The 23942-nt window shown below is 39.8% G+C and overlaps 1 protein-coding gene across 4 annotated transcripts in view; it reads right to left on the reverse strand.

The window, feature by feature from the left end:
- The window catches only part of cadm1b (cell adhesion molecule 1b), a 132531-nt gene extending 108853 nt beyond the window's left edge, over window positions 1-23678 (reverse strand). For 2 of the 4 annotated variants that reach the window (XM_051065519.1, XM_051065518.1), the window contains exon 1: window positions 23544-23678. In XM_051065519.1, coding sequence (XP_050921476.1) covers window positions 23544-23619 — 76 coding nt within the window. In that variant the 5' untranslated portion in view covers window positions 23620-23678. The remainder of the gene's footprint in view (window positions 1-23543) is intronic. The other 2 variants (XM_018668257.2, XM_018668254.2) reach the window with 2 other exon arrangements.
- Window positions 23679-23942: the final 264 nt, after the last annotated feature.

The raw sequence follows: 23942 nt of genomic DNA on the forward strand, positions 1-23942 counted from the left end.
GGGAATTGTTCATGTCAATTGTTCTCTATCTGAGGAACTGCATATATTCTTATATTAACTTTTCTTCCCCAGTAAACAAGAACTCAGAATGAAGGAGCATCATTTTTACAAAACCCATTTTTAAATATTTCTAAAGATGGTAATACTTTCCTTTAGCCCCCATTTAACATTTATAAGCAGTATATGGATGTTTAATAAATTACTTGCAGTACAACACACCATAATGTAGTTGTATGGGTAAAGGATGTATTTATGTGTTTATTAATGTATGTCAACAATTTCATGTAGACATATTTTAAACATTTTATAGGATCTTGTTATATTGCATTATATTGTTAATCACTAGTTGCATGAGTTATGGAGGTCTCACAGGAGGAGTTACAGTGACAATCACATCAACACTTGAAACCTGGAACCAGAGAATTTTTGGTATTTTTGCTGAAAAGAACAAATAAAGCAATTGTTTTGATTTACAAATTATTAATTAACTAATCGCCGCAGCTCTGTAGTCTCTGAATGAAATACTGCCCAGTGATTTCGTCATATCAACCACACACTGGATCAGCTGGACCAGTCTCTGTCAAACATTATCAAGGTCCTGTCGATAGCTTGTCTAAGTTCAATATTGATTTTCAGCTACTGCAGCTCTCAAAGTAAACTTTATCCATCTATGTATCTGAAGATTGGGTTGCAGGCACTGTTCAGTCTTGTTCCACTTGACAGGCCCAAGCCATTAGGGAAGACAAAAACAATGCTTAGGCTGCTGAAGTAAGAAAAAGTTTTTGACTCTTTTTCATCTGCAAATTAGCCATTGACAAGATCCAAATGGGTAACCTTAATTAACTGAAGCTTCTGTGCTCCACAGTCTGAACCACCTGGCTGTCAAACGGCGAACACAGCTGGCCGTCGATGTGCGGTCAGCAAGAAATGGACTTGTGCGTGTGTGTGTGTGAGACAGTGTGTTTGTGTGTGAGGGAAGTTTGATTGAACTAAAACTCCTTATTACAATGTTCATATTATTCTTAATAAAGGGCATAATTATAAATCTATATGGACGTTTAACCTTGTATACGTGTGGCCTTAAGGGCTACATCCCCTCTTTCATTTGCAGCATGTAATTAGAATTGAACAGAAAAAGGACTGACAGTTGGTATTAGCAAGTTTAGAAAAAAGTATGTTAGGTACTTAAGTATCAAAAGTAAAAGCATTTCTTTAGCAGGCCCCTTTCAGAGTGTTGCATTATAATATCTAACACATTATTGGATTATTATCACAGATACATTAACATGTACCCAACAAATCATCATCATTTATTGATGATGAGATCATATTTTAGAGGCTGATGATAAGAGTATATTTTGTTCATAAAATCTTAACCTGCAACATTGTAACTACAACTGTCAGATAAATGTAGGCAAGTAAAAAATACAATATTTGTTTCTCCAGGGGCTGAAAGATGCTTGGAGAGCCCCCATTAAATGACCAGGTGACCAAGTTAGGATGCTGCATGTGAAAGAATGTTGTATAAATATATTTCCTCAAAGGGGGGCATGTACATTTCTTTGCCTAAGTAATGCCTAAGTAAAAGGATGGATGGAAGATTTCCATGTGGGAGTTTTGCTTTGTACTTTGTACTTTGTACTCTCAGAATTGATATTTTGCATAAGATGGTAATGTTCAAGTAAAGTGCAATTACCTCCAAACTGTACTTAGGTTGAGTACTTGGGTAAGTCCTCTATTCTCCATTCTGTTCAAAATAACCTTTGTTATGGACCATTACTAATGATTACAGTCTTGCTTTTCTTCTATTTACATAATAATGATAACCAGTTTCTACTTTTAGTTTAGTGCTTCTCCAAACTTGTAGCAGCCCAGAAAAATGTCCCACTTATTAAAATATGGTGTCTTTGAGAAAAAAAATAAAGAAGGCAGTCTGTAATTTTAAATCCCCTCCTCATCACACACTGCAAATGCAGCTTCAAGAACTGCAAGATATCATTTAAGTTTTTAAAGGTCATATAGTTTGATCATTCATGCTGCACAACCTGGCGACAGATGTGATCAGGTCATGTACTTTGCCTGAGCTTACGTCTGACCCAGAAAATTGAACGGAGAATATTCATGTCTGTGTCCTTGGAGAATTCCAGAGGCTCTCTCTTTCATGACCGTCATACGACCCTTCCTGTAGCACACATGGGCAAACTGCCACACCATACTGTAAAAATGCTACCAGATGGCCTCCATATCCTCTTACTGGCTGACTCTGTGGTTATGGGTTAACTGGGTGACGCCCACTCAAGTATTTTCACTGTGATTGTAGCTGGTGCTGTTTGGGTACGCACAAAACAGAACAGCCAGCTTCAAAATCTCCAACAACACGATGATAAAAGGAGAAAAATAGCCAAAGGGGGAAGAAACTGTTTCATTTGTTGCCCTGTATTTTCTTCAGAAAATATTCAGTGGCTATTCTGCAAGTTAGCACTGGTCTGTAATTGAACTAAACAAAGTGTTTTACAGAGAAAAACACTAAAAGCCCTAAATCTGCTCATTGGCTACATGGCTGACAGTTTGTGTCTGTCATGTGTTACCATTACATATGAGACATAGAGGTAAGCATCACATTTTCCAGCAATCTTTGAAATACCCTGATTGTGTGTTAAACAACACTTACTGAAGGCAGAAGGCCTTAAAGTCTCTAATAACCATCTGGACAAACAAGTGTGTGTGTGTGTGTGTGTGTGTGTGTGTGTGTGTGTGTGTGTGTGTGTGTGTGTGTAACAAACAAAAGATTTTAACCCTTTTCTTAAAGGTATAATCTTTAAGATTTTCATAGAATAACCCCCCCATTTATGACACTATTTAAGGTTGCCATTTTTTGTAATGGCCATTCAACATATTTGAATTTAGTAATAATCTCCCTAAAATAGTTTTCATTGGTAGTCGCAGAGTCCACCATCCCTGCATAAGGAATTCACAGGAACACAGTACATCCAATTTTATCTCATTAACATCAGCCTCACTGTTTACTGTTCACATCTGTCATTTGAGCATTTTGTGAGCAGATCAGCTCTAAATATATTTTCCTCTGTCTAGTTGTGTGGACAACTACTTGTATTTTGTGCAGCATAAAATCAAATGAGAGTTGCAATTATTATTGACTGACTCATTATTAAAACGCCAGCTTGTTTGGCTGCACTGTAAACAGATGGCTCCTCTTTTGTATCTCTGACAAAGTAGCTGGTCAAGGAGTATTTGCTGTAGTGTAAAACCACACTTGTTCTTACCACACCAGCTAGCAACAGCTGTCACGTCAACCAGGATTGAAATTTTAAGGGAAAACAATGTTAAATTGCAACTTTATTTCCTAATTCAGGACTACAGACATGGCATTTGTCCTTGCTTATTTTGCTGTTCTGTATGAACATATCAAACATTGGAAGAAGAATTAATACAAGTCTGGCTATATCCTATAAAAAGAAAGAAAACTGGAAATGGAAATCCTTTTTTTTTTTTTTTTTTTTTGGTTCAGTGAACTGAATATTTTTTACCCAGGGGGTCTTGGGACTCCAGCAGTATGTGTTGTTACACAATGGTCCAGCATTTATTTTTCGGAAAATAGTGTTAAAGCCCCTGAAAACCTGGTTTTAAATCTCTTTAAAGGTGACTTTTTATTTCATTTTATTTTTTTATCTCTTTTGTATTATATACAACAAGAGTTTAACACTCAAAAATAGCTCGGCTAAATCAGGACTATGTGGGTGTGGTTTCATCAGATGTGACTGACTGTGGCCCAGTAAAATAAAACGACCTCAAAACTGTTCAGATGCTGTTAAATCCTGATTGATGCACAGACGTATGTGACACGTACACCTTTTTCCAACGGAGCCACTCCCTCTTCAAATCAGTGAGAAGAGCACAGACAAAAACACAAAATCTCAAAATGTGAAATAAACAAAACTGTTCCTGATTTGGCAGAAAACAATGTGTTCATGTAGAAGCACACCATTTGTAGTTACAAGCTGTTTGAGAAAATGTTTTATTAAAGCCTTTAAGCTCTGCGACTTAAATCTAATGGTAATAATACTAATAATAAGAAGAAGATGATACATCCATTCAGCCAATGCGTTTCATTTGACTGATCTTACTCTACATGTTATTTAATCATGCTGAAGCAGTTATTGTGATACATAACTGTCTACCTCCGCACTTCTCAAGACAGACGGTGATTTGCCACATTTTCAGTAACTCACTTAGCACCGCATTTCAAAACTGGAGCCAGGAGAAATGTCAGAATAGGAAAAACAAATCAGGCTTAATTGTATCTAAAATTAGATAACTGCAAGACAAGAGGATTTGTAATAGTGAGAGAGGCAGTGGATGAAAGAGCGAATCAAGTCAAGATCATTGAGAGGTGAGTAACAAAGCCCTGCCAAGCTTTACTGTTGTGGAAAAAAAAAACCTCCTCACCTCAAGGTTACAAGCAGCCAGGCTATGTGCAGAAAATGAAATACTCAAGGAAGACATAAGTCTCATTAAGGCCCATAAAGGACATCCCTAATAAAATCCTCAGCCTGACATGCAAGAGCTCTCCAGTGATGGCTGATTAATTGCTGGTGCAAATGAAAGCATGAGAGAGAGCCGGGGCTCTGTGGCTGTAATTTATCCTCTCCTGTCCTGTCTTGTCCTCACAGCCTGGGGAGATCGCCCAGGAAGACAGGAGACGGAGAGTGGGTGGCTGGTTTGGAGGGAGGGGGGTGGCGGGTGTGGGGGCGGGAGACGGGGGGCACAGGGGGGTATCATCTTCATATTATGTGGAGGAAAACATGTTTAGGTGGCCAGTGAGATCATTTGTTTAGATTGTTTCAGTTATAACAAGCTGTATGTGTTGACATCTGGGTGTTTGAATGGGGAGGAAAAAATTCCCCGAGCAGGTCAGACTGATAATGATGACTGCAACACAGTCGGTGAAGAAATATGGTGGCAGCAAAGATGACCCAAAATATATTCTCGGCAGTCATACATCAAGTAAAGACTGTGCTATTTTATGACAGCTCACTCTGTAATCCATCAATAATATCATCTTACTGATTCTCTGTCAGGATATATATATTTCATCATTTCATCACCTCCTTCTGTCAGATTTGTGTTTATGATTAATAGAGAGGTTTCCAATGCCAGGAGGGCATACTTGTCAAACATATGGCTAATGAGTGAGTAATTACCTCCCATAACGTGCTTTGATGCTTCGCCTTTGATCATTTCTGAATCAGACTAAAGTGGATTAATCAATGGTAAGGAAAGCTTTAAGAATAGCCGATGATATATGGGGCTGCCGCAGCCGAGGTTATGAGACAGACATGGGGGTCCAAGGACAATCTGGGCCAGGATAATGCCCAGCTGAGGCCAGACACACACCTGCCCTCTAACTGTAATAAGTGGCTGTGGCACATAAAGAGGAGAGAGGAAAGAAACAAAGAAATGAGAGTAAAGGTGTGTGTGTTGGGGTGTGGGGGGGGGTTGACTAGGACACCCCTGTGTGTACACAGTGGCTACTTTCACACAAGAGTCCTGCTGCCCTGGTTGTAGGTTTTCATGTGTAAATATCATATTTTGGTTAAAATAACCTGGTTAAATTCACACTCCAAGTATGAGAAACAAGGTGTTGTTTTTAACAAATAAGATCTGGCATTTCTTTACTGTTACTACTGAGATCCACTGTTACAACGGAGATCGTGATTACCGTTTCCTGTGTTAAAAACTGGCAAATATACCTTTCATCCTTATCCTTAACCAACAGAATGTCATTTATTTAGTCAAGGCACCTCAAGGAGAAACACATACCCTGTTATTTGGTTTGTTCTTGGCAGCTGTTAAATTCAAGTGGCAAGACGACAAAGGTAAACAGAGCAATCTCAATATCACCTTAAAGTATTAGGCTGGCGATATGCTATATTTTTCATACTGTCAACAAATCTCACGAAGAGACCAAAAACTACCCATGTGTTGATCAGTATTTAAATACTACCCAACTTCCCTCCTCAGTCACTGGCACTTTGCCCCACCACTCTTTTCTTCCTCGAAGATTTTTTTTTTTTTTAAGAACAAGTCACAAACGTGGTTTCAAATAGGAAAAAATGGGGCACTTGTTGGGGACTATTTTCAGCTGTGGATGAATACACAATTGATGCCCCTAAAGTAAAACAATAACTTAAACCACCACTTTTGTTTTAATTACAGCATTCTCAGAAACATTTAGACAAGAGAAACCTGTATAACAATTAATACCAACACCCTCACAATATGGTTCCACTGACAGGTTGATACCAAATTATTGACCTAGCCTTTTTGAATGTACTTGTCTAATCATGGATGTCCTGGTGGCCAAGAGGTTTAAGACGCTGATCATGTGATTCCAGCGACCCCAAGTTCAGTTGGAGACTTCTGTTGCATGTCATCCATCCTCCCTCTCCCCTCAGTTCCTCCATCTCTCTACTATTGACTATCATTTAAGGTAAGAAATCCACCCCCCACACCCCAACAAAAAACACTGTCATCATGTCCACATGTCAACAATTGAACTCACAAGCAGAGTTATCACAATCAGAACGATATCCCTGATGCACAAAACACAAAAAGCTGTTCCTTCATCCTGAATATGACCAATAGCCAGTTTAGTCAGACTGTGTGAATGTACAGACAGCTGAGCTTGAGCTGAATGACATTTGGACAGACAGCAGAATCACAGCAGTGTCAGAATCCTCAGTCTAACAAGCTCCTTCGGGCTGATTGAAGTCATGAAAAATTCAACTGGCCACATTGCTGAAACAACAAGTAGGACAAAAAAAGGGGGCCTAAGGAAACATCCCCTAAACCTAACTGGCAGTTTAAGTGACGCTTAACACAACAGCATGGAAGAGATGGCTTAATAACATGAAACAGACGCATCAAATGACTGTGGCTGTTGAACGGCTGGCTGCCAGACTCATTGTCACTGTCTGCTGGTGGTGCGTATGCTGCGGCTCTAACAGGTGATATATCATGTGAACTATCATACAGCTGGCTAGAGTGATGATGATTTAAAAGGCTCAGTGAGAGGAGACAGCTTGTCTGAAAGCCTTGTTCCACTGTGTCCGCAGCCTGATGTGATGCATCCCAGAGTCACCTTCAAATGCTGCTCCTCTTGACTGAAGGCTTGATGGGTCTCATAAATACCAATCGTAATTATCATCCAGCAGCAAACAAACCTCCATTTTTCAGGCCATTCTGACAAGAGTAAGGGTAAACCGAGGAGGCCACGCTGGCATTTTGCATATCTTGTCTGACTGATATGTCATTGTGACGGTTTAATACCCCATAATTATGCCATTGTGGATGCCTGATGGCCGAACTGGCCTGGGTTGGCAATACATGGCCGCCGAGTGAGGAGTGAGATGTTTTTTTGCCGCAAATTGCATCGGTGTTGATGACACAAGAGGTGATGAATATTCGGAGGTGACCTACTCAACACAAAGAGCGATGGCTGGAGACAAAAACAAACATGCAGTTGGTTTGTCTGACATGCTTGTGTGTCTAGGGAATCATTAAACACAATTAGGCATAATCACTGGACAAAAACATGTCACCCATCACACTAATAGTTTGTTTACTATGAATATATCAGTTCAAACTTTACAAGTTACATAAGCACAAGGTGACATCATTTTCCTAATAATGTCACTTACACTTACAATATATTTTGACAGACAGGTGCTTCCCCGAGGGCCCACCAGCTGTCATTCAACACTTCATCAGCCATGGGCTCAATGTGTCATCCAAGTAACCATGAAAGTTCCCTCTGCTCTCTTTTCATCTACCTGTGCTGCTAATCAACAAGTTGTCAAGGCAAAGAGACAACAAGTATCTCTTTATTCTGCAGGAGTGATGTTTATTGTATGTATAAATAACTAAAATATATGTGTCAAAGTCAATCTGTTCATTCTTTGTCTGTTAACTTTCTTCTTGTTCCTGACAAAGAAGTGTATAACATCTCCAGGCTGCACTTTCTGCAGAATTATGACATGAAAAGGTGTGGTTCCATATATCTGCTCTCCTCTGACCCATATTATTCATATGTTTACGTAAAACTGCCATTCAGTTTCTACTTATTGTAATTCTCCCATTTTAATTTCAGTCAACGGATTCAACCAGTGTTACATAATGAGTTAATCAATAAGGTTGAGTGCTGGTACGTGGATTTTTTTTTAACTGTTAGACAAAGCCGGGCTAACTCATTTCCTGTCTTTATGTTGAGCTAAGCTAACCATCTCCTGGCTGTAGCTTCATATTTAGTGCATCGATCATCTCTTCAGCCTCAGAGGACAAATTATTATTATTATTTATTTCTTATCCTGGCCAAGGGTCTAAGGATAAGGAGCGTTAAGTAAAAATAACTTGACAGTATGCTGCATGTCAAAGACTCAACTAAAGCAAATCGTATGTCTGCTTAAGGAAGCCCAAATGGATTTAGCCTGAATGTGTTATATTCAATCCTTTGTGTCAACCAAAAACACAAGGTTGCACGATGCAAAAAAAAACTTTTAAATGTAATGGCATACTGCTAAAAATTGGCAAGTGCTTCTGTGTCAAAGCCGCTGAAGTTGTTTTTAATCAACAAAATTCAATTACAATCTATAAAAACTGCCAAAGAGGTGTGACTGAGATTAAGGGTACATTTTTGACCTCAACTGAGGCACAGCAAAATGCTGCTTAATTCATTTTTTACACATGGGTCCCTTACCACACATTCCAACCTTGAGATTGGACACAGGAATGAGAAAAAAAAAAAAAAGCGCCCCCCAGCTCCCCAATCCACACATGAGCCGGAGAGCTGATATCTGTGTAAAAGAAAGCATCACATAATACACTGGACTGAACCGCAACCTTGACTGAAGTCACTGAAAAGACTGCTATTGAAACACTTCTTTTGTTCTCTTCAATATTCTCTGCAATTTTTCACACATTATAGTACAACTAGGGAATTTAAACTGCTTCTTTAATTATTTGCAACTAGAAAGATGCATCAAATAAAATCATGGTCGAGAGACAGGAAGATATGAACATCTATACACTGCAATATAGTGATCTGCTGTACATTTATGTAGAAATTTACAGTAACAGTCTTTGTGACTGAAAAGGAAAGAATGATGATCTCCTCTATCTGCTGCAGATATAGTATTTGTAGCAGATATTTTATAGTTGGCTTTATTAGGTTTGAAAGTGCCAGTTCTTTTGCTGTATGCAATCTACAGTAACCGCTCCACAATACTGATCGAAAGATGTAAGCAGAGGGAAAAAAGAGCAGACTCAGTGGTTAATAAATGTAAAGATCAATCTAAAACTATGTTTAAACAAAATAACTGCGCAACAAAAAGAGGAGCGTGCAATTTTTGGTAAGCACACAGACATTAAGCTGGAAAAAAAAACTTCAACTTGAACTTGTAAAAATTAACAGAGGTGAAATTTAGGTGTTAATGAATCTTGAAGGTGAAAATGAGAACTGTTGCAAGAAATGTCTGCCTTTCCCGTGAAATATGAAATGATTTAATTAGCGTGGAGATGTCTGTGTGTATTAAGTTTTTACTGTTGACTGTAAAACACTTCCATGCAGCAGAAATATGTGGTTTATGGCAATAAGAATACAAACTGCCTCAGACCAGATGTGGCGAGTAATCAGCGCATTCGTACTGAATCATGAGGACTGAAAACCACAGGCATCGCAACAACTGTATACAAATCACTGCAAAAGAAGACATTTTGTATTCTTAAACTGTTTTTTTCTTTCACAACTATATCTGATGTAAGTAGATTATTTTCTCTATTTTGTTGGTAGAAAAGCACAATAGTACTAGAAAGGAGAAGGACAAGGTCAGACTGAGAGAGAAGCCCTCACTCTTACAACTAGGTGATTTCATGCCATATGTATCGATAGATTTTTCTGCTCCCTGGGTTCAAACTTTCAACAGTTTCTAACCCAGCTTCACCACAAGCAAGGCTGCTTTCTGATGATTCAAATAATTCCAGCCCCTCTCTTCAAATGGAACATCTTGATGGATTATGCAGTGTCAGCCTTCACCGCGCTGAACACATTTGAATAAATGTAGATTTGAGATTTACTGAAAGATGAGGCCAATACGTCAAAGTGATACACAACTGCATGCAAATGCTTGGTACTTTGAAGCTCTTGCATTTCAAAAAATGTGGTGTGGAATTTTTTTTTTTACAAACTTCCAAATCTGAAATGTGTTTCATGTTAATTTAATTCATTCAGGTTGTTGTCCCACCACACACTGTCATACTGCACTGACAGGCAGCAATGAGGTTAATAGTGATTTGTCTGTGCTCTGAGATCTTTTGTATTAGCTGTCTTCAAAAGTTTTCAGTCGCCATCATGTCATTAGAAATTCAGAGAGAAGTCTCAAGAGGTTCTGTTCAATTGGCCTGAACGTACAATATAAAAAGGCGGAGGGGAAAAAAGCAGCAATTTGTGCAAACAGTGAGAAACAATCAGCGCAAACCTTAGAAGATATGACATTTGGGCACAAGTGACAAAATGAAATCATGTACAACAATCCTATTACACATGTATGCCATTTGACAACCCTTAAGTCTACTGATATTTGAACCAGAATAATCCACGTTGTACAGGTCCAGCCTATTTATTCATGCAAAGATCGCGATTCTCTCAGGCTTAGGAAATCAGCTTTTGCTTCACTACCGCCTTTGTCACACACATACTTCCCTACCCTCGCTAACTACACTATCTCCCTGCCTGTTCAAGCAAAACTTTATGCTAAGTAAATCATTTACATCTCCCAAGCAGCCTATCTGCATTTTCCAATAAAACCCTAAATTGATGGATGTCATCTTAGTGCTCACAGGCAATAACTCCTGCTGCTTCAAAATAACAATATGTTTTGGTTTTATGAGGTCTAGACATGCTATTCTTTTTAATGACATCCCTAGGCCAGCGCTGTTTACATTTATTGATATCTGTTTTTAGACCAGAGCAGCTCTGTCTTCCACAGAGGTTTCCTATACAGAGTTAAGATTGACTTATGCTGACAAAACAAAACTTTTCATTTGGTAAGTTTAAACCACAGAGTGTGGCTGTAAAAATACTGGGCACATGTTTCTCTCAGATACATCTTGCTGAGATCCAAGACAACCTTTCCACTACATTTGAAAATACATAGAAGATAAATATAAACTGCTTTAACAGTAGTCTGACACCTTATTGAAGGTGCTAAACTTCTACTTCTGCTTGGATCCATTTAAAAATCAAGTTAACAACATTAGATGCATGTACTCTTTAAAACTTCAACTGGTGAATAAATTGAATTGAGCAAGTGCTAAATAAAACAAACATAAAATTAAATCTAATCAGCTGTAGATATAATTGTGTTGGTTCTGCGGTGTATTTGTGCCAGACCACACAGGTTTTAACACCCTGAAAACACATTTTCTCATCCAGCTTCTTCTGTGCAACCAAAGTTATAACATCTTTCACTATTTCAGTTAAGAAATTTCTTTTCTCCTTAGGATCTAGCAACGTCTGAGTCAAAATCTGTGGCGGTGGTGGTCGCACATGGAAACAGGGATGGAATTAGCCGGAAGCCATTACCACACATCACTGGCGAGAGTGTTAAGAGCTGGTAACAATCAGGGCAAATCACATCACGTCCTCTCATCTCTTCTAAAAGCAGTGCTCTCCCCACTGTGGCGTACAGTTTGGTAATGTGTGGAGAGTTTGGAGGAGTTTCTCCCCAGAGGAAACTCGCCCAGAATGTGAAGGAGTTGCAAGTGAAAATATACAGCAGGGGGAAAATAAACTACCAAAGGCAAATTCAAGTTGCATATTGAGAGGCCAGAGGTCTCCATTTTTACACTGAATCATGATGTACATATTAACCAGACTGGCAGTTTTAAATAACACTGTACACATTGAATAATAATAAACATAAAAACTGTGTCTTTCCTTTTTTTTAATTTGAATTATTATTAAGGGGCAATCAGTTAGATTTGGATGAATCTACATGATACTAAGTCATGGCTGCCAAACTGGCGATGAAACAGTGTTTATGGCTGCGTAAACTGACAATTCCAGTAATGATCCTGTTTACGACTCACTAATAATGATCCTGTTTACGAACCACTGTGCCTCAAGAAAATAAGAGCGCAAAGTTGTGCTTTGTGTCACGCGCCCACATGAAATTACAGCCCTCGGTTTTCACATAAGGGAAAGGCACTGGCATACAGCAAAAGCAGCTACTGTACCTCCATTAAGTGGACTGACAGCTCTCACAGGAGAGGGACATCTTTTTATGTGAGCAACACTGAAGCTTGCAAGAAAAAAAATCTATATATGGTTCATGCACTACATGGGGGACCAAGTGTCAGCACACAACGGATCAGCACTGAGCCACCGTGTCCATATATTTCACTAGTAACTGTAAACTCCTTTGTCCTAAAACTGAATCATTATTGTGCTATAACATCAAGGCGCATAAAAAGCAAGAAGTCAAAGAAGATAGGTGCTGAATCCTTTTTTTTTTTTTCTTTCTGCAAACAGCAGCTCTGTGCTAATGAGTGCTGGCATGTGTCCTGCCTTGGAGGATAACAGCAAACCAATTGAAACACGGTTTTAGAGGGGGCGCAGACTTTACAATGACTAATTAAATTTATGGGAGCATCATGGTCTGTCAAAACTAAATGAGACCTGATTGCAGAAAAGAGCACAAAGAACTGGAAGTACCTCTGTGTGAGGAATGAACTTTGCTTGTTCCTCCAGCTTGTATGGATTTCTGCTGGTGAGCCACAGCACCGTCCACACAAAGGTCCCCCTTGCTCAAGAGCTGTCACTGCACTTGCTAGAAGTGTACCCGAGTGCTCAGCAGTACCACGTTGTTATTCTCACACTGAGCTGCTGGAGCTTCTAGTCTACATACAGATATGTAAACTACATATATATGTATACAGAAACATATGTTAGCCACTGTGGCAAGTACTGCAACTTCAATGGGAAAGACGTGTCAGTGGGTGAGGTCTCTCACTAAAAGCCATAAAACTCCATACAAGAATCACGAAACTATCAAAAAATACACAATATTTTTATATATGAAATAATATAACTGCTCTTCTCTTTTTCTTGATGCACTGGTGGAACAAAGAACAAAGGACAGATGAAAGAATTAACTCCGGGTGAAAATCTGACAAGTGGAATCGGCTTATCTTGACAAATGAATAGCATTAATGGAGGTCTGCTACTGAAATCCATCTAGAGTGTGAACCATTTGGTACAATGGAAGTTGTAGAAGACTTTTAATAGGAAAGTTATAAAGTGCTGTAAAATACGAAAACCACAACAAAACAAACCAAATACTAGCACATAAGGATAAAGGGAGAAAAAAAAAAACATTGCTCTGCTGTCTCCATTAAGGTTCACAGCTCATTAAGAGAGAGTCAACAAACTTCCCCTATTAGAACCCACTGGGAAAAGAGAAAAGGGAAAAAGAAAAGAAAAACAGATTCCTACCTAACATGAGCATAAACAAAAACTAAATACAAAGTAATTAGTTAAATGAAAGAAAAATATGTCAAGAGGAGATGCAAACTTTGCAATTAAATTTCTTTAAATGTTTTGGGGTCTTGGTTGAAACTGTTAGCTCACCTATCAGCCCTAAACCTATTTGCACATCCTTTAATACATGAATAAAAAAAACTACTTGTGATTTTTACTGATGCTGCAAACTGTGATGTTTTTAGTCAATCTGGCCTGTACTGTAAAACACAGCTAGATATGAAAAACATAAAAATGCAGATATGAGTGTAAACTGTACCTCAAATACTGTGGGATTAATACAAATACGGACTGGGGCCCTTAACTACTGTAAAAGCAAATACTAACAATAGTAGTTGAAGGAGTTTAAAACACTTACAAATGTTTTCTGTCAGGAGATGCAGAATGTGTCTAAAATCCATACTGCATACTTACTCTTATCAGAGTTTGTAGTGTGTTGACACTAGAAAAGTATATTTAAAACATTCAAAACGAAGACTAAAAAAAAAAAACAAAACATGTTGATATTTGAGGTTGCTGTTATTGGAAACCACTCTGCCACAATGTAGCACTCAAAGGATAATTAAAACTAATTGTGTGAAACAGGAACACCTCAGAAAAAAATAAATACTGTTACATTTTTGAAAAAACATTTTCCAGTCTCCTTGTTAAGTTTAATTGGCAGAGGCGTGTGAGGGTGCAGTTTGACATCTGCTGGTGCAAGTATTGTATCATGTCCTGTTAATGTAGAACAGATAAGTATGTTAGTTTCTTGTATACACAAACCGTATACTATAAAGATTAGTAAATAGCAGATAGTGTATATAGTTAGCACGTGTTATGGAAAACAACAAACCTTTACCACTCTCACCACCTACAAAAGCCCAAGCATTCAACAGAAGTGGTGCATTTGTGTGCTGTGGCGATGTTAGGCATCCTTCTGTCAGTGCATATGTCCACATTTTTACAAAAGGTTACATCGATTCAAAACTTTAAGTTATGCTAAGCACAGACATGTGTTTGATTTAGCAATAGAAAAGCTGCCATGCAGTAAGCTCACCGTCTGAACTGCAGGGCAGTTGTTCATTTGGCAGCTTGGGGTTTACTTCCCTTGTTAGTTACAGACAGACTGCTATTTGGAAGCCAATGGATCAAGCCCATATTTCCTCTCAAATACATTTACCTGTCATCTCAGATGTAAACAATGTGACTTTGAGTTTCCCCCTTCCATTAGCTCTATTGCCTCCCGTGTCTCTCCGCAGCGCAATGACTCAAGTATGAGAAGTAATCAATAGGCTCCTGGTTTGGGTGAATGAGTCTTAGTGCTTGGTTTGCACAGTCTTGATCTGCCTGACAATGACAGATTATAGTGCTGTATCTGAGAGTAATTAAGATGGGTCTATCGTCACGCTGATAACTCAAGAGCACGATGCCCCCAAGGCAGGCAGCATCAACCTGTCAGACAACAGCTCTCTTCTGAGTAAACAGCATCAAAAATTTTCTTATGATTCACCTTGAGAAGAAGAGGAAAAGCTCTGCATCGACTCTAAATTCTGTAACAATTGTGTTTTACATTCTCAGTCTTACTGAAAACTGCTGCTACTACGAGACTGGCAAGCATTTAAAAAAAAAAAAAAAAAAAAAAAGTAAAAACCTGACCGTATGTGCCAAATTGTCCCCCAAGCAATGCACTTAGTATATTAGGTACCACCTAGAGTAAATGAAGATGCAAAATATCCATTTTCCTGAAACCACACTGTACTCCAAAAACCCTACTGGAGTTTCTATTTTCAACAACAATCCTGTATCCTTTAAGGAATTTGGGGAAAAGCACTTATTTATTTTCTTGCCTAGCCTTAGACAATCAGATCGATGCCGCTGTCATATCTGTATGTTAAATAAAAAGCTATAACCAGCAGCTGGCATGAAAGTGGTATCGATCCTCTCATCCAACTCTTAGCAAGAAAGCAAATAAGTGTATTTCCCAAAATGTCAACCTAAACCTCAGATGTGGTCACTCTGACTCTGCAGTTTGTAATTTTGTCATATAGGGTTACATTCATTGTGAGGTCTTTCCTATATTTTTGCTTCTCCATACATGCAAATGAGCAAATATTATGAACAAACATCAGTGTAATGCAGTGGAATACAGCAGTCAGTGTCAGTGCACAAACACTGATGGTAACATTAGTCCCAGTCAATTAACTGATTAGTCAAACGACAAAAAACAACTTTGAAACTTTTGATTAAGAATTTATCAGTTTTTTTGAGCAACATTCTCTGGCTCCAGCTTCTCATTTGTGAGGATTTGTTGCTCTCCTTTGCTGTAATTTGGATTTGGGACTATAAGTCAGACAAAACAAAGACATTTGAATACATTATCTTGGACCGTGGGTAATTGTTTTGACATTTTGTCAATTCATCAATTAGTTGGAAGAACAATTGACAGATTAATCAATGACGATAACCCTTACTCAAAAACTGAACACTTGATGTAGATTTTACTGTCAAACTACTGCATTGTATTACATTACAGGGGGGTTCTGTTTTTCTGGTCCTGTAGTGTATTTAATGTTGTTTCTTTAAGACTTGTTTGTTCCTTCCAGCTGGCATCCCTGAGTGTATTGTTCAAACAAAATTAGAGGGGCGTTCTGGTGCAGAGGGGGCACTGCTGAAAAGAAACACAGAAAACTTGGAAGGACTGGGCTATTCTAATGTAGTCCCCCAAGTTGAGCTGTATCCTGCTGTGTAAGGGAATAATATTTCATTCAGTCTGCATAAATACATTTGCAAACAGCACTCCGACAAGAGGGGGACTGACTGATTCTGGACGATGGTGTTTAGCGAGAACAGTACCTGTCCTAACATCTCACTGTGTATAAGCAACACATAAATCTGTTAAAATATCTTTTTTTTTAACATTTCTGTTCTCTATCTCACAGAGAAGTATGGCAACTGCAGCCCCCTTTTCTATCTATTATCAACCTAAGATTTATTGATTAGTGTAGTGTTTGCATTCTGTTGGCTCTCGCTGATACAGGGAGTACTTGTACTTTTGTTGCATTACTTCCACCTATCTGCAGCTTCTTACAGAGGACTCTTAAGTACACAGCGGTTATTTTATCAGGCTCAGATCTGCCCAGACAAGTCCAGAGAGGAGACAGAAAGGTGCAGCCACTCTCCCTGTTGTCTGGAATGTAAGGTGCAACTGAGTTCTGCCAGATAGAAGAAAGTTCTCCCCTTCAGATTTCTATAGAAGTGGATGTAGTGGATGTAGTAAAGAACTGGTCTGAAAGCAGGGAGGGCATGGGCCAACTAATTCCTAAACAGCCTCTCATATCAATAGCTTTAAATGTGTCCAAAACAGGAAACTAATACTATAAGGAGCCTACTCGTTGGTCATTTTTCTTGTGGTGGACCAGACAAAAATACTTCTCTGTTTAGGGGCGCCCCCATAGCCGAATGGCTGGGGCGTGTACCACATGGGCTTAAGTGCCCTAAGCAGCAAAACCCCCCAAAAAAATAATAATAATAAAAAATGCCTCTCTGTTTTTAGAAAACACTGCGTAGCCGTTGATTAAAGCACCGGAACCATTTCCATTCCAATTGGAGCAGTGGATTAGTGGGAGCTCGATAACTGAATTTATTGATTAGAGATTCAGTCTTTGCTTGCAGAAAGAGTCCTCTCTCCTCCGTATTGATCAGCAGTCATTTAGTCTTAATGTTGTGAGCTCTGGTTCGAGTCTCATCCACTCTCAAGGTTCTCCTACTTTGGTGAATTCCTCTTTGGCTGTGACCTAATAACGGCACGGTTTCTTAAAATACACGATCTAAACATTTCAGACTGGTCCATCACAAGACGACAGTAACTAAAAGATGAAGTCACTGTCTGGACCATCATCAGTGAGAAATCTGCTCTTGCCCAGTTTTTTGGCTGTAAGTGCAGTTCCCATTTGGCTCAAAGTGTGTAATTTTGACTGCTGTGATGAAATAAATCCTAATATTTGTGAGAATCAGAAAACTGATGTCTCAGATATTGCATATGACACATGGATGAGCGAGCAAATTATGTAGAGCGCCCCTTTGGGCTGATCAGTGTAATTTTTGATAATGTGAGAGGCATCCCCAACTTCTGACAAAATCTGACAAGTGAACAAGTGTTTCGGGGCCCTGCTTAGCCCAATAGGAAAAACTTCTGAAAATGCCCTAATGGAGCAATGAGATGCACTTTATAAAAACCTCATCAGTTACATTAGAGAGATATGGCATACAGATACTTTATAGATCTAGTGCCCCCATTAGGTAAATCAGGGACTAATGTGTTCGGTATTAAAGTGGCTATGATCAATATTTTCATAACAGCATGTAACAACCTGACAATGTGAGAGCGGTCGCTTTGACAGCCCAGCAATGTGACTGGGTGTTGCTTCACACAGAAGGCTCTTCCCTGTTTGTCTTGTCTGAGTTCTTCATGGTAATATCATATATTCTGTCAGTTCATTCATGATTATTCACTCCATAACATCTTATCTAATATTGAAAACTTAGTCTCTCCATACAACAAGAGAGAGCCAGAAACTCTTGATTTGCATACAGCTGCAGCAAATTATTTTCATTCATAAAATTATGGAATCCATCCCCCAACACCTCCTCTTCAAAGAGCAAGTGTTTTCCAACTAGACAACCGACAAGCCCCAACTTGGCTACACAACCAGCAAGTGCCAACAGTGAGGTACCTAAGGGTGTAGGGGAAAAACTGACACTGATATAATGAAAGGTAACATCTAAGTTTGCGATTAAGTAGATATTTGAATCACGGAGCGTTTATGAGATCATCTTATGGCAGGAGGCAGCGCAACAGCACTTAAACTCAAGTAGCAATCTGATTCTCCCTCTAACTTCCCTGCTGTATTCATTTCAAAAATGATCTGGCAAAGCAGTACACTGTGGTAAAATTTAGGGAAGGTTTAAAGGTGTCAAGACTTGAATCTCCTCCAACCCTAGTAAAAAAAAAAAAAAAAAAAAAAAACACAATTACTGGCATCTGTGATGTGTGTGAGAGACAGATGAATGGTCAGGCTGAGGATGATCTTCAATACCTTGCCAAATATAACCGCAGGGAACACACCGAAGTGGAAACGCAGGGATCGTTTTTAAGCCATTTTTTAAGTATCTTCATTTTACTGAGCTGGATACTCATGTGTTAGGAAAAAAAAATTGTTTGACTTATAGTACGGAGAATATCTGCCTGATGGTGTTCTTCATTTCCAAAGTACTGTGCTCTGACTGCCCCAATGCCTTAATGGTGGCTTGTAATTGCTCCATCTCCCATACTAATGTGCACTCTATGCCCCTCTCAAAACAAAAACATTGCATTTCCCTTTTTTTTTGGTTTTGTTTTGTCCCACCCCCACCCCCCACTTTAGACCTGATTGTCACTGTCTAAGCATCGCAGCCAATAGAGTGAGATCTCTCAGATCCAGGGAACAGAGAGAACAATGTCATATTCATAAGCAGAGACATCAGCTCTCCTCCTCATTACCACAGCACAGTCATGAATGGAAGCTTCTGTCCCCACAATCATGAAAGGACCTGTCATCTGTCTGTTTCTGCTAATTGACTGTTTACTACATTTCAACGCAGACAGACAGACACATTTTTTGATCGTCCTCGGTTTGTCATTGAGTTTGACACCGCAGTACAAATCCCTTGCATAGAACTGTCCGGAAGTTTTTCCTTTATTTTTGATTTTTTTCATCTTTACAACATGACTCAAAGTAATAGCATGTCTACAGCAGAACTCCTGTGACCTTGACAAAACAATCAGATACAGTATTTACTTGAAGGTCCCACTATAAAGTATGTGGACTGAAACCCTTGCACTCGGCACCCGAGGTGATGTTTTTAAGGAGAGATTGAAGTCTTTCAGAAACTGAAAAACATATGAAGTCAAGGACAGAAAGAGATTTTTAATTTTTTTTTTCCAACATTGACCTCCATAACCTATGTCTTTCTGTGTAAACTGACTGAGTTGCTGCAACCTCTGACTCGAAAAGACAAAAGCTAAAGTGAAATCTGCCTATTCACTGCGAGCTGCAGGGCGCCTCGTGCGCTCGGGTCCATTTTAAAACCTATCTCCAAGAGAGTGTGAAGTTTGATGCACACTCTCGCGTGCTGCCATGCACAGACCAGGCAGGTTTAAATATATTCGATTTGCAGGCGAGAACTTGTGTGCCTTCGCACAGACGCACAGCAGCAAAATTCAGAGCGGATACGGCAGACAAACACAGCCTGGAGGTGTGATGTCCTCGGTGAAATGATAACCGCATAGCCCGCATGACTCACTTTGTTACATCTGCTACTAATGGCTAAATTCCTCACATGCATTAGCTGCCAATTCGCTGCCAGCCCCTCCCTTTCAAACAGTAAGATTAGCTGCCACCACATAAAGTAGTGCCATGCATTATCTAGCAATTAGAGTGAGCCTTATTAAGCAGAGTTTAATGTAAATTTAATGAGCAATAAATTCAATTTCTTTAAATAGAAGAGTATATTATTGTTACAAATGATGTACTGTGGTGATCTCAACGTACGGGCGATGAAATACTTCACATATCAACGGGCCATTAAGTGCAGTATTAAATTTATACTGAAACATGGTACTGTACTGTACTATCAGCACCATTTTATACAGACAGTAGAGAGAGCAGAGATGACGCTGAGAGCTGAAACAATTACTCAATGAATTGATCGACCAATCTACAGACAATGAATCAACAACAATTCTGATGATCAATTATTTGTTTCAGTCATTTCTCCAACAAAAATGTCAAACCTTCTCCGGCTTCCGCTTCTCAACTGTAAGGATTCGCTGTTTTTCTTCATCTTGTTTGATAGTGAACTGTCAAACTGTGGGGTTTTCTGACTGCCCATCAGACAAAAAAACAATTTAAAGGGGTCAGCTCAGCTTTTAGGAAACTGTGATGACTATTTTTTATTTTATGACATTTGATGTACTGTAACTAAGGACTTGTGACTTGTGAATGCTGCACTTGAGCAAAATTTTGATGTAGTTGCACTTGAATTACTCTGTTTTATGTTTTTATACTAATATTTCACCATATTTGAGGAGCAAATATTGTCCTTTAGCCTCCATTAATTTGCTGCTTACACATACTGTTAATTCATCAGTGAATAAAACCAAGGAAATATTATACTGTATGGTAAGAAATACTCACAAGGGAAATATTTCTGCATAATGAGCGAGTTTTTGATCGCAGTGACCATATTTGTATAAACTGTTGCTACAATTTCATTGTTAAGTAAAGGATGTGAATACCTCTACCACCGCTAGCTCTGGTTCTCTGCTCCTTCTAATGACCTTATCATTAGCACTCAACAGTAATGTGCATATACAAGTACTTCCTGTAGGCCTAAATGTGCACCACTGACAGGAAGAAAAAAAAAGCAAAAACCACCAGGAGGCTGACATTTTTCATAGTAACTGAGGGAATAAGAACACAGACAGACAAACACAAATTGAGGGCAGAGCAGAACACTGCCAGCTGATTTCAGCAATATCCGTTTCAAAGCCAAACCCCACCGTAAGCAGCCAGAGACGGACATCTTCAATCACTCACTGTGTCACATGCCAACTGGCAAACAAGAGCACCCTAACAACTGTATGTTTCCTTTTGTTTTTTGTGTGTTTTGTTTTTTTTCTGAGACCCTGTCCTTCAGTGGCGCCTTGAGGCTTCATGACAGCTCGTATTGATCCACTTCACCATCACTCAGTCCTGACGAATGACTTTAAACTGGCAATAAGTGGGATTATGCAACCTTCTGAAATTCGACCATCTGATATGCTACAACAGGCCGAGCCCCGGGAGACGCAGGGAGAGAAAATACTGCTAAACACATTCTTTGTTAAAATGCGAAGTCTCAGCGTTTCATAACAGGATGCTCGGGCCGAGGCAGCTCTTAAGCTTCATTATAACAACTTTCCCTCATGATGTCCTGGATCAGCTGTCTCCCTCTCCCTCAGTCTTTCTTTAATTAACCCACTTTCCTTGGTATCTTTATAATAAACCCATCCAGTTAGCTGGATCGTTCCTCTCACACCAGATACAGAAACAAAGTTCAAATGCACTGATTCTGGAATATTAACAAAGAAGAATAGGAAGCTGTCAAAAAGCAAACTGTCAGCACTTCACAAAGTGAAAGCCCGGGCCCTTATTCTTTTTGCTCCCAGAAGCTGGCACAAAGAAAAAACAAATGGAAAACCTGAGGTCAGATCAGAGCCATTTCTGGCTTGAGGATTTCTACCTGAACCATGAGACAGCATCAGTTTTCACACTGCAACCCGGGGTTTATTGAGCTCCAGGTTATTGCGTATTCATGATGCATTATTTTATTTGACTGAGAGGTTAATTAAATTAATGTGACAAGGAGACGCTAGACAATGCTGTAAATGTCATTCAGCCGCTATTCAACACAGACCATAATAAATTCAACAACTGTGAAATGAAAGCCTGGTAAGCAGTGAGCTGTGGGAGGAGAAAAAAAAGGGAACAAATGGGAAAAAGAAAAGAAAAAACAATCCCACTGTTAGGAAAAAAAAATTAATTCTCTAACTTCTAACTTCATTTTGGGAGCAAGTTGTCACTCTCAACACACACACACACACACACACACACACATACATACACCAGACCTGTTGATGGGTGATGCAGATTTTATACAGTGCACTCATGGTAATAGAAATTAAACCACTGAGAAGTCACTCAAGTGGGCTTCAAGTATAAACCTGTCATCTCAACTGTTGCTTTCCGTTTTAACAACCGGGGGGTTGACAACACCACAACATGGCCATCCTACCGCTAGGAGGGATTTAAAGCGGCTGCTCGCTGACATTTTAATCGTTTCACATGCGTCAGTATTGTCGGCGGATACGTTTTCCAGGGAAAGAAGAGAGAGAAAAAAAATAATAAGACACTGACGCATGCAACTCTGATGCAACCGCGGTGGAATGACAGGGGAAATGATCAGATCTGGTGGGGGGGGCTGCAACGGTCGCGCACATTTGGTTGGGTTCGTGCGGTTGCAAGCTGCAAAAGCCCCATCTAACAGCTACATGGCAGATTTACATCTCCAGCCTCACTTTAACAGGAGGAGAGAAGTGAAGACTGCGGACTTGCACACACGCAGGCACGCACGCACACACACACACGCCGCGCGCACATACACTGGCATCAGGGGCTGCAGTTGTGCGGCCAGAGGACACTGAGCGAGACTAGAGCTGCAATGCGTGTTTTTCCTCCAAAGCGCACCTGAAGCGCAGACTTGAGAGATCTTTGGGGGGGGGGGTTTAAAAGACAAGTGGGGATGAGTTTGGACTGTGAAGGTTTATGCGGTGTGCCTAAAAAGGATACGAGCGCGTTCGAGCCCGCGTTCTACCCGTAGCCGGAAAATCTCAGCATTTGATAATAAAGAGCCACGTTTCAGTGAGCACTGCCTTCAACTTGCCCTGGGTCTGAAATACTGTGCGACCATTTCAGTCGGTCATCACCGGTGTCACTTTCTCTCCGCCTATGCAATTGTGCAGCACTAACATTACTTTTTATAGCGGTCCTCTGTAGCCTTTGCAGTAAAACTCAGGACAACACCCTTTCAATCAGTGCTAAAATACGAGATAAGTGCCCTTACGGTGTCGGGAAAACAGCGAGGTTATTTCGGAGTCGACGGCAGTATCGGAGCAATAGAAAGTGATGCTGAGATTTCAAAGGGGGGGAAGAGAGAAAAAAGCTTGTGCGCATCTAGCGCGCAAACGCACCACAACTTCTTTTTCCCCGGTACTCCTCGGGCTTTAGCTGTGGACGGGAGTAAATTCTGCATCACAGACACACGCGAGACAAAGCGAGGGGGTGAAAAAAAGGGGAAAAAAACTTACCTTTGTGAAGAAACGCGGCTGAAATCACGAAAACAGAGAGAGAAATAGCGAGAGATCCGCTCCCCGTGATCGCCATGTTGGACACCTGCTTGAGACTGGCGGCGCTAAATCACCTAGAGACGGCCATGGGATGAAAATGTAGACACATGAGAGGCGGAGGGAGGGCTCAAGCAGGGAGCCTGCTATCATATTGGGCTGCATTATGTTGCAATGACATCTAGGCCTATAAAATTATATACGAATATTACACGGATACCTTTGGAGATTTTTTGTTGTTGTTTAATTTCAAAACTGCATTACTGTCCGCGTGGATTGCCACTGAGCACCAAAGACACACTGTAATTCCCAGTAGGAATATTGAGGGAATATTACAGTGATACCATGGGAAGTGTAAAACAC

This window comes from Lates calcarifer, linkage group LG21 (assembly GCF_001640805.2).
Source record: "Lates calcarifer isolate ASB-BC8 linkage group LG21, TLL_Latcal_v3, whole genome shotgun sequence".
Classification (NCBI taxonomy): domain Eukaryota; kingdom Metazoa; phylum Chordata; class Actinopteri; family Centropomidae; genus Lates; species Lates calcarifer.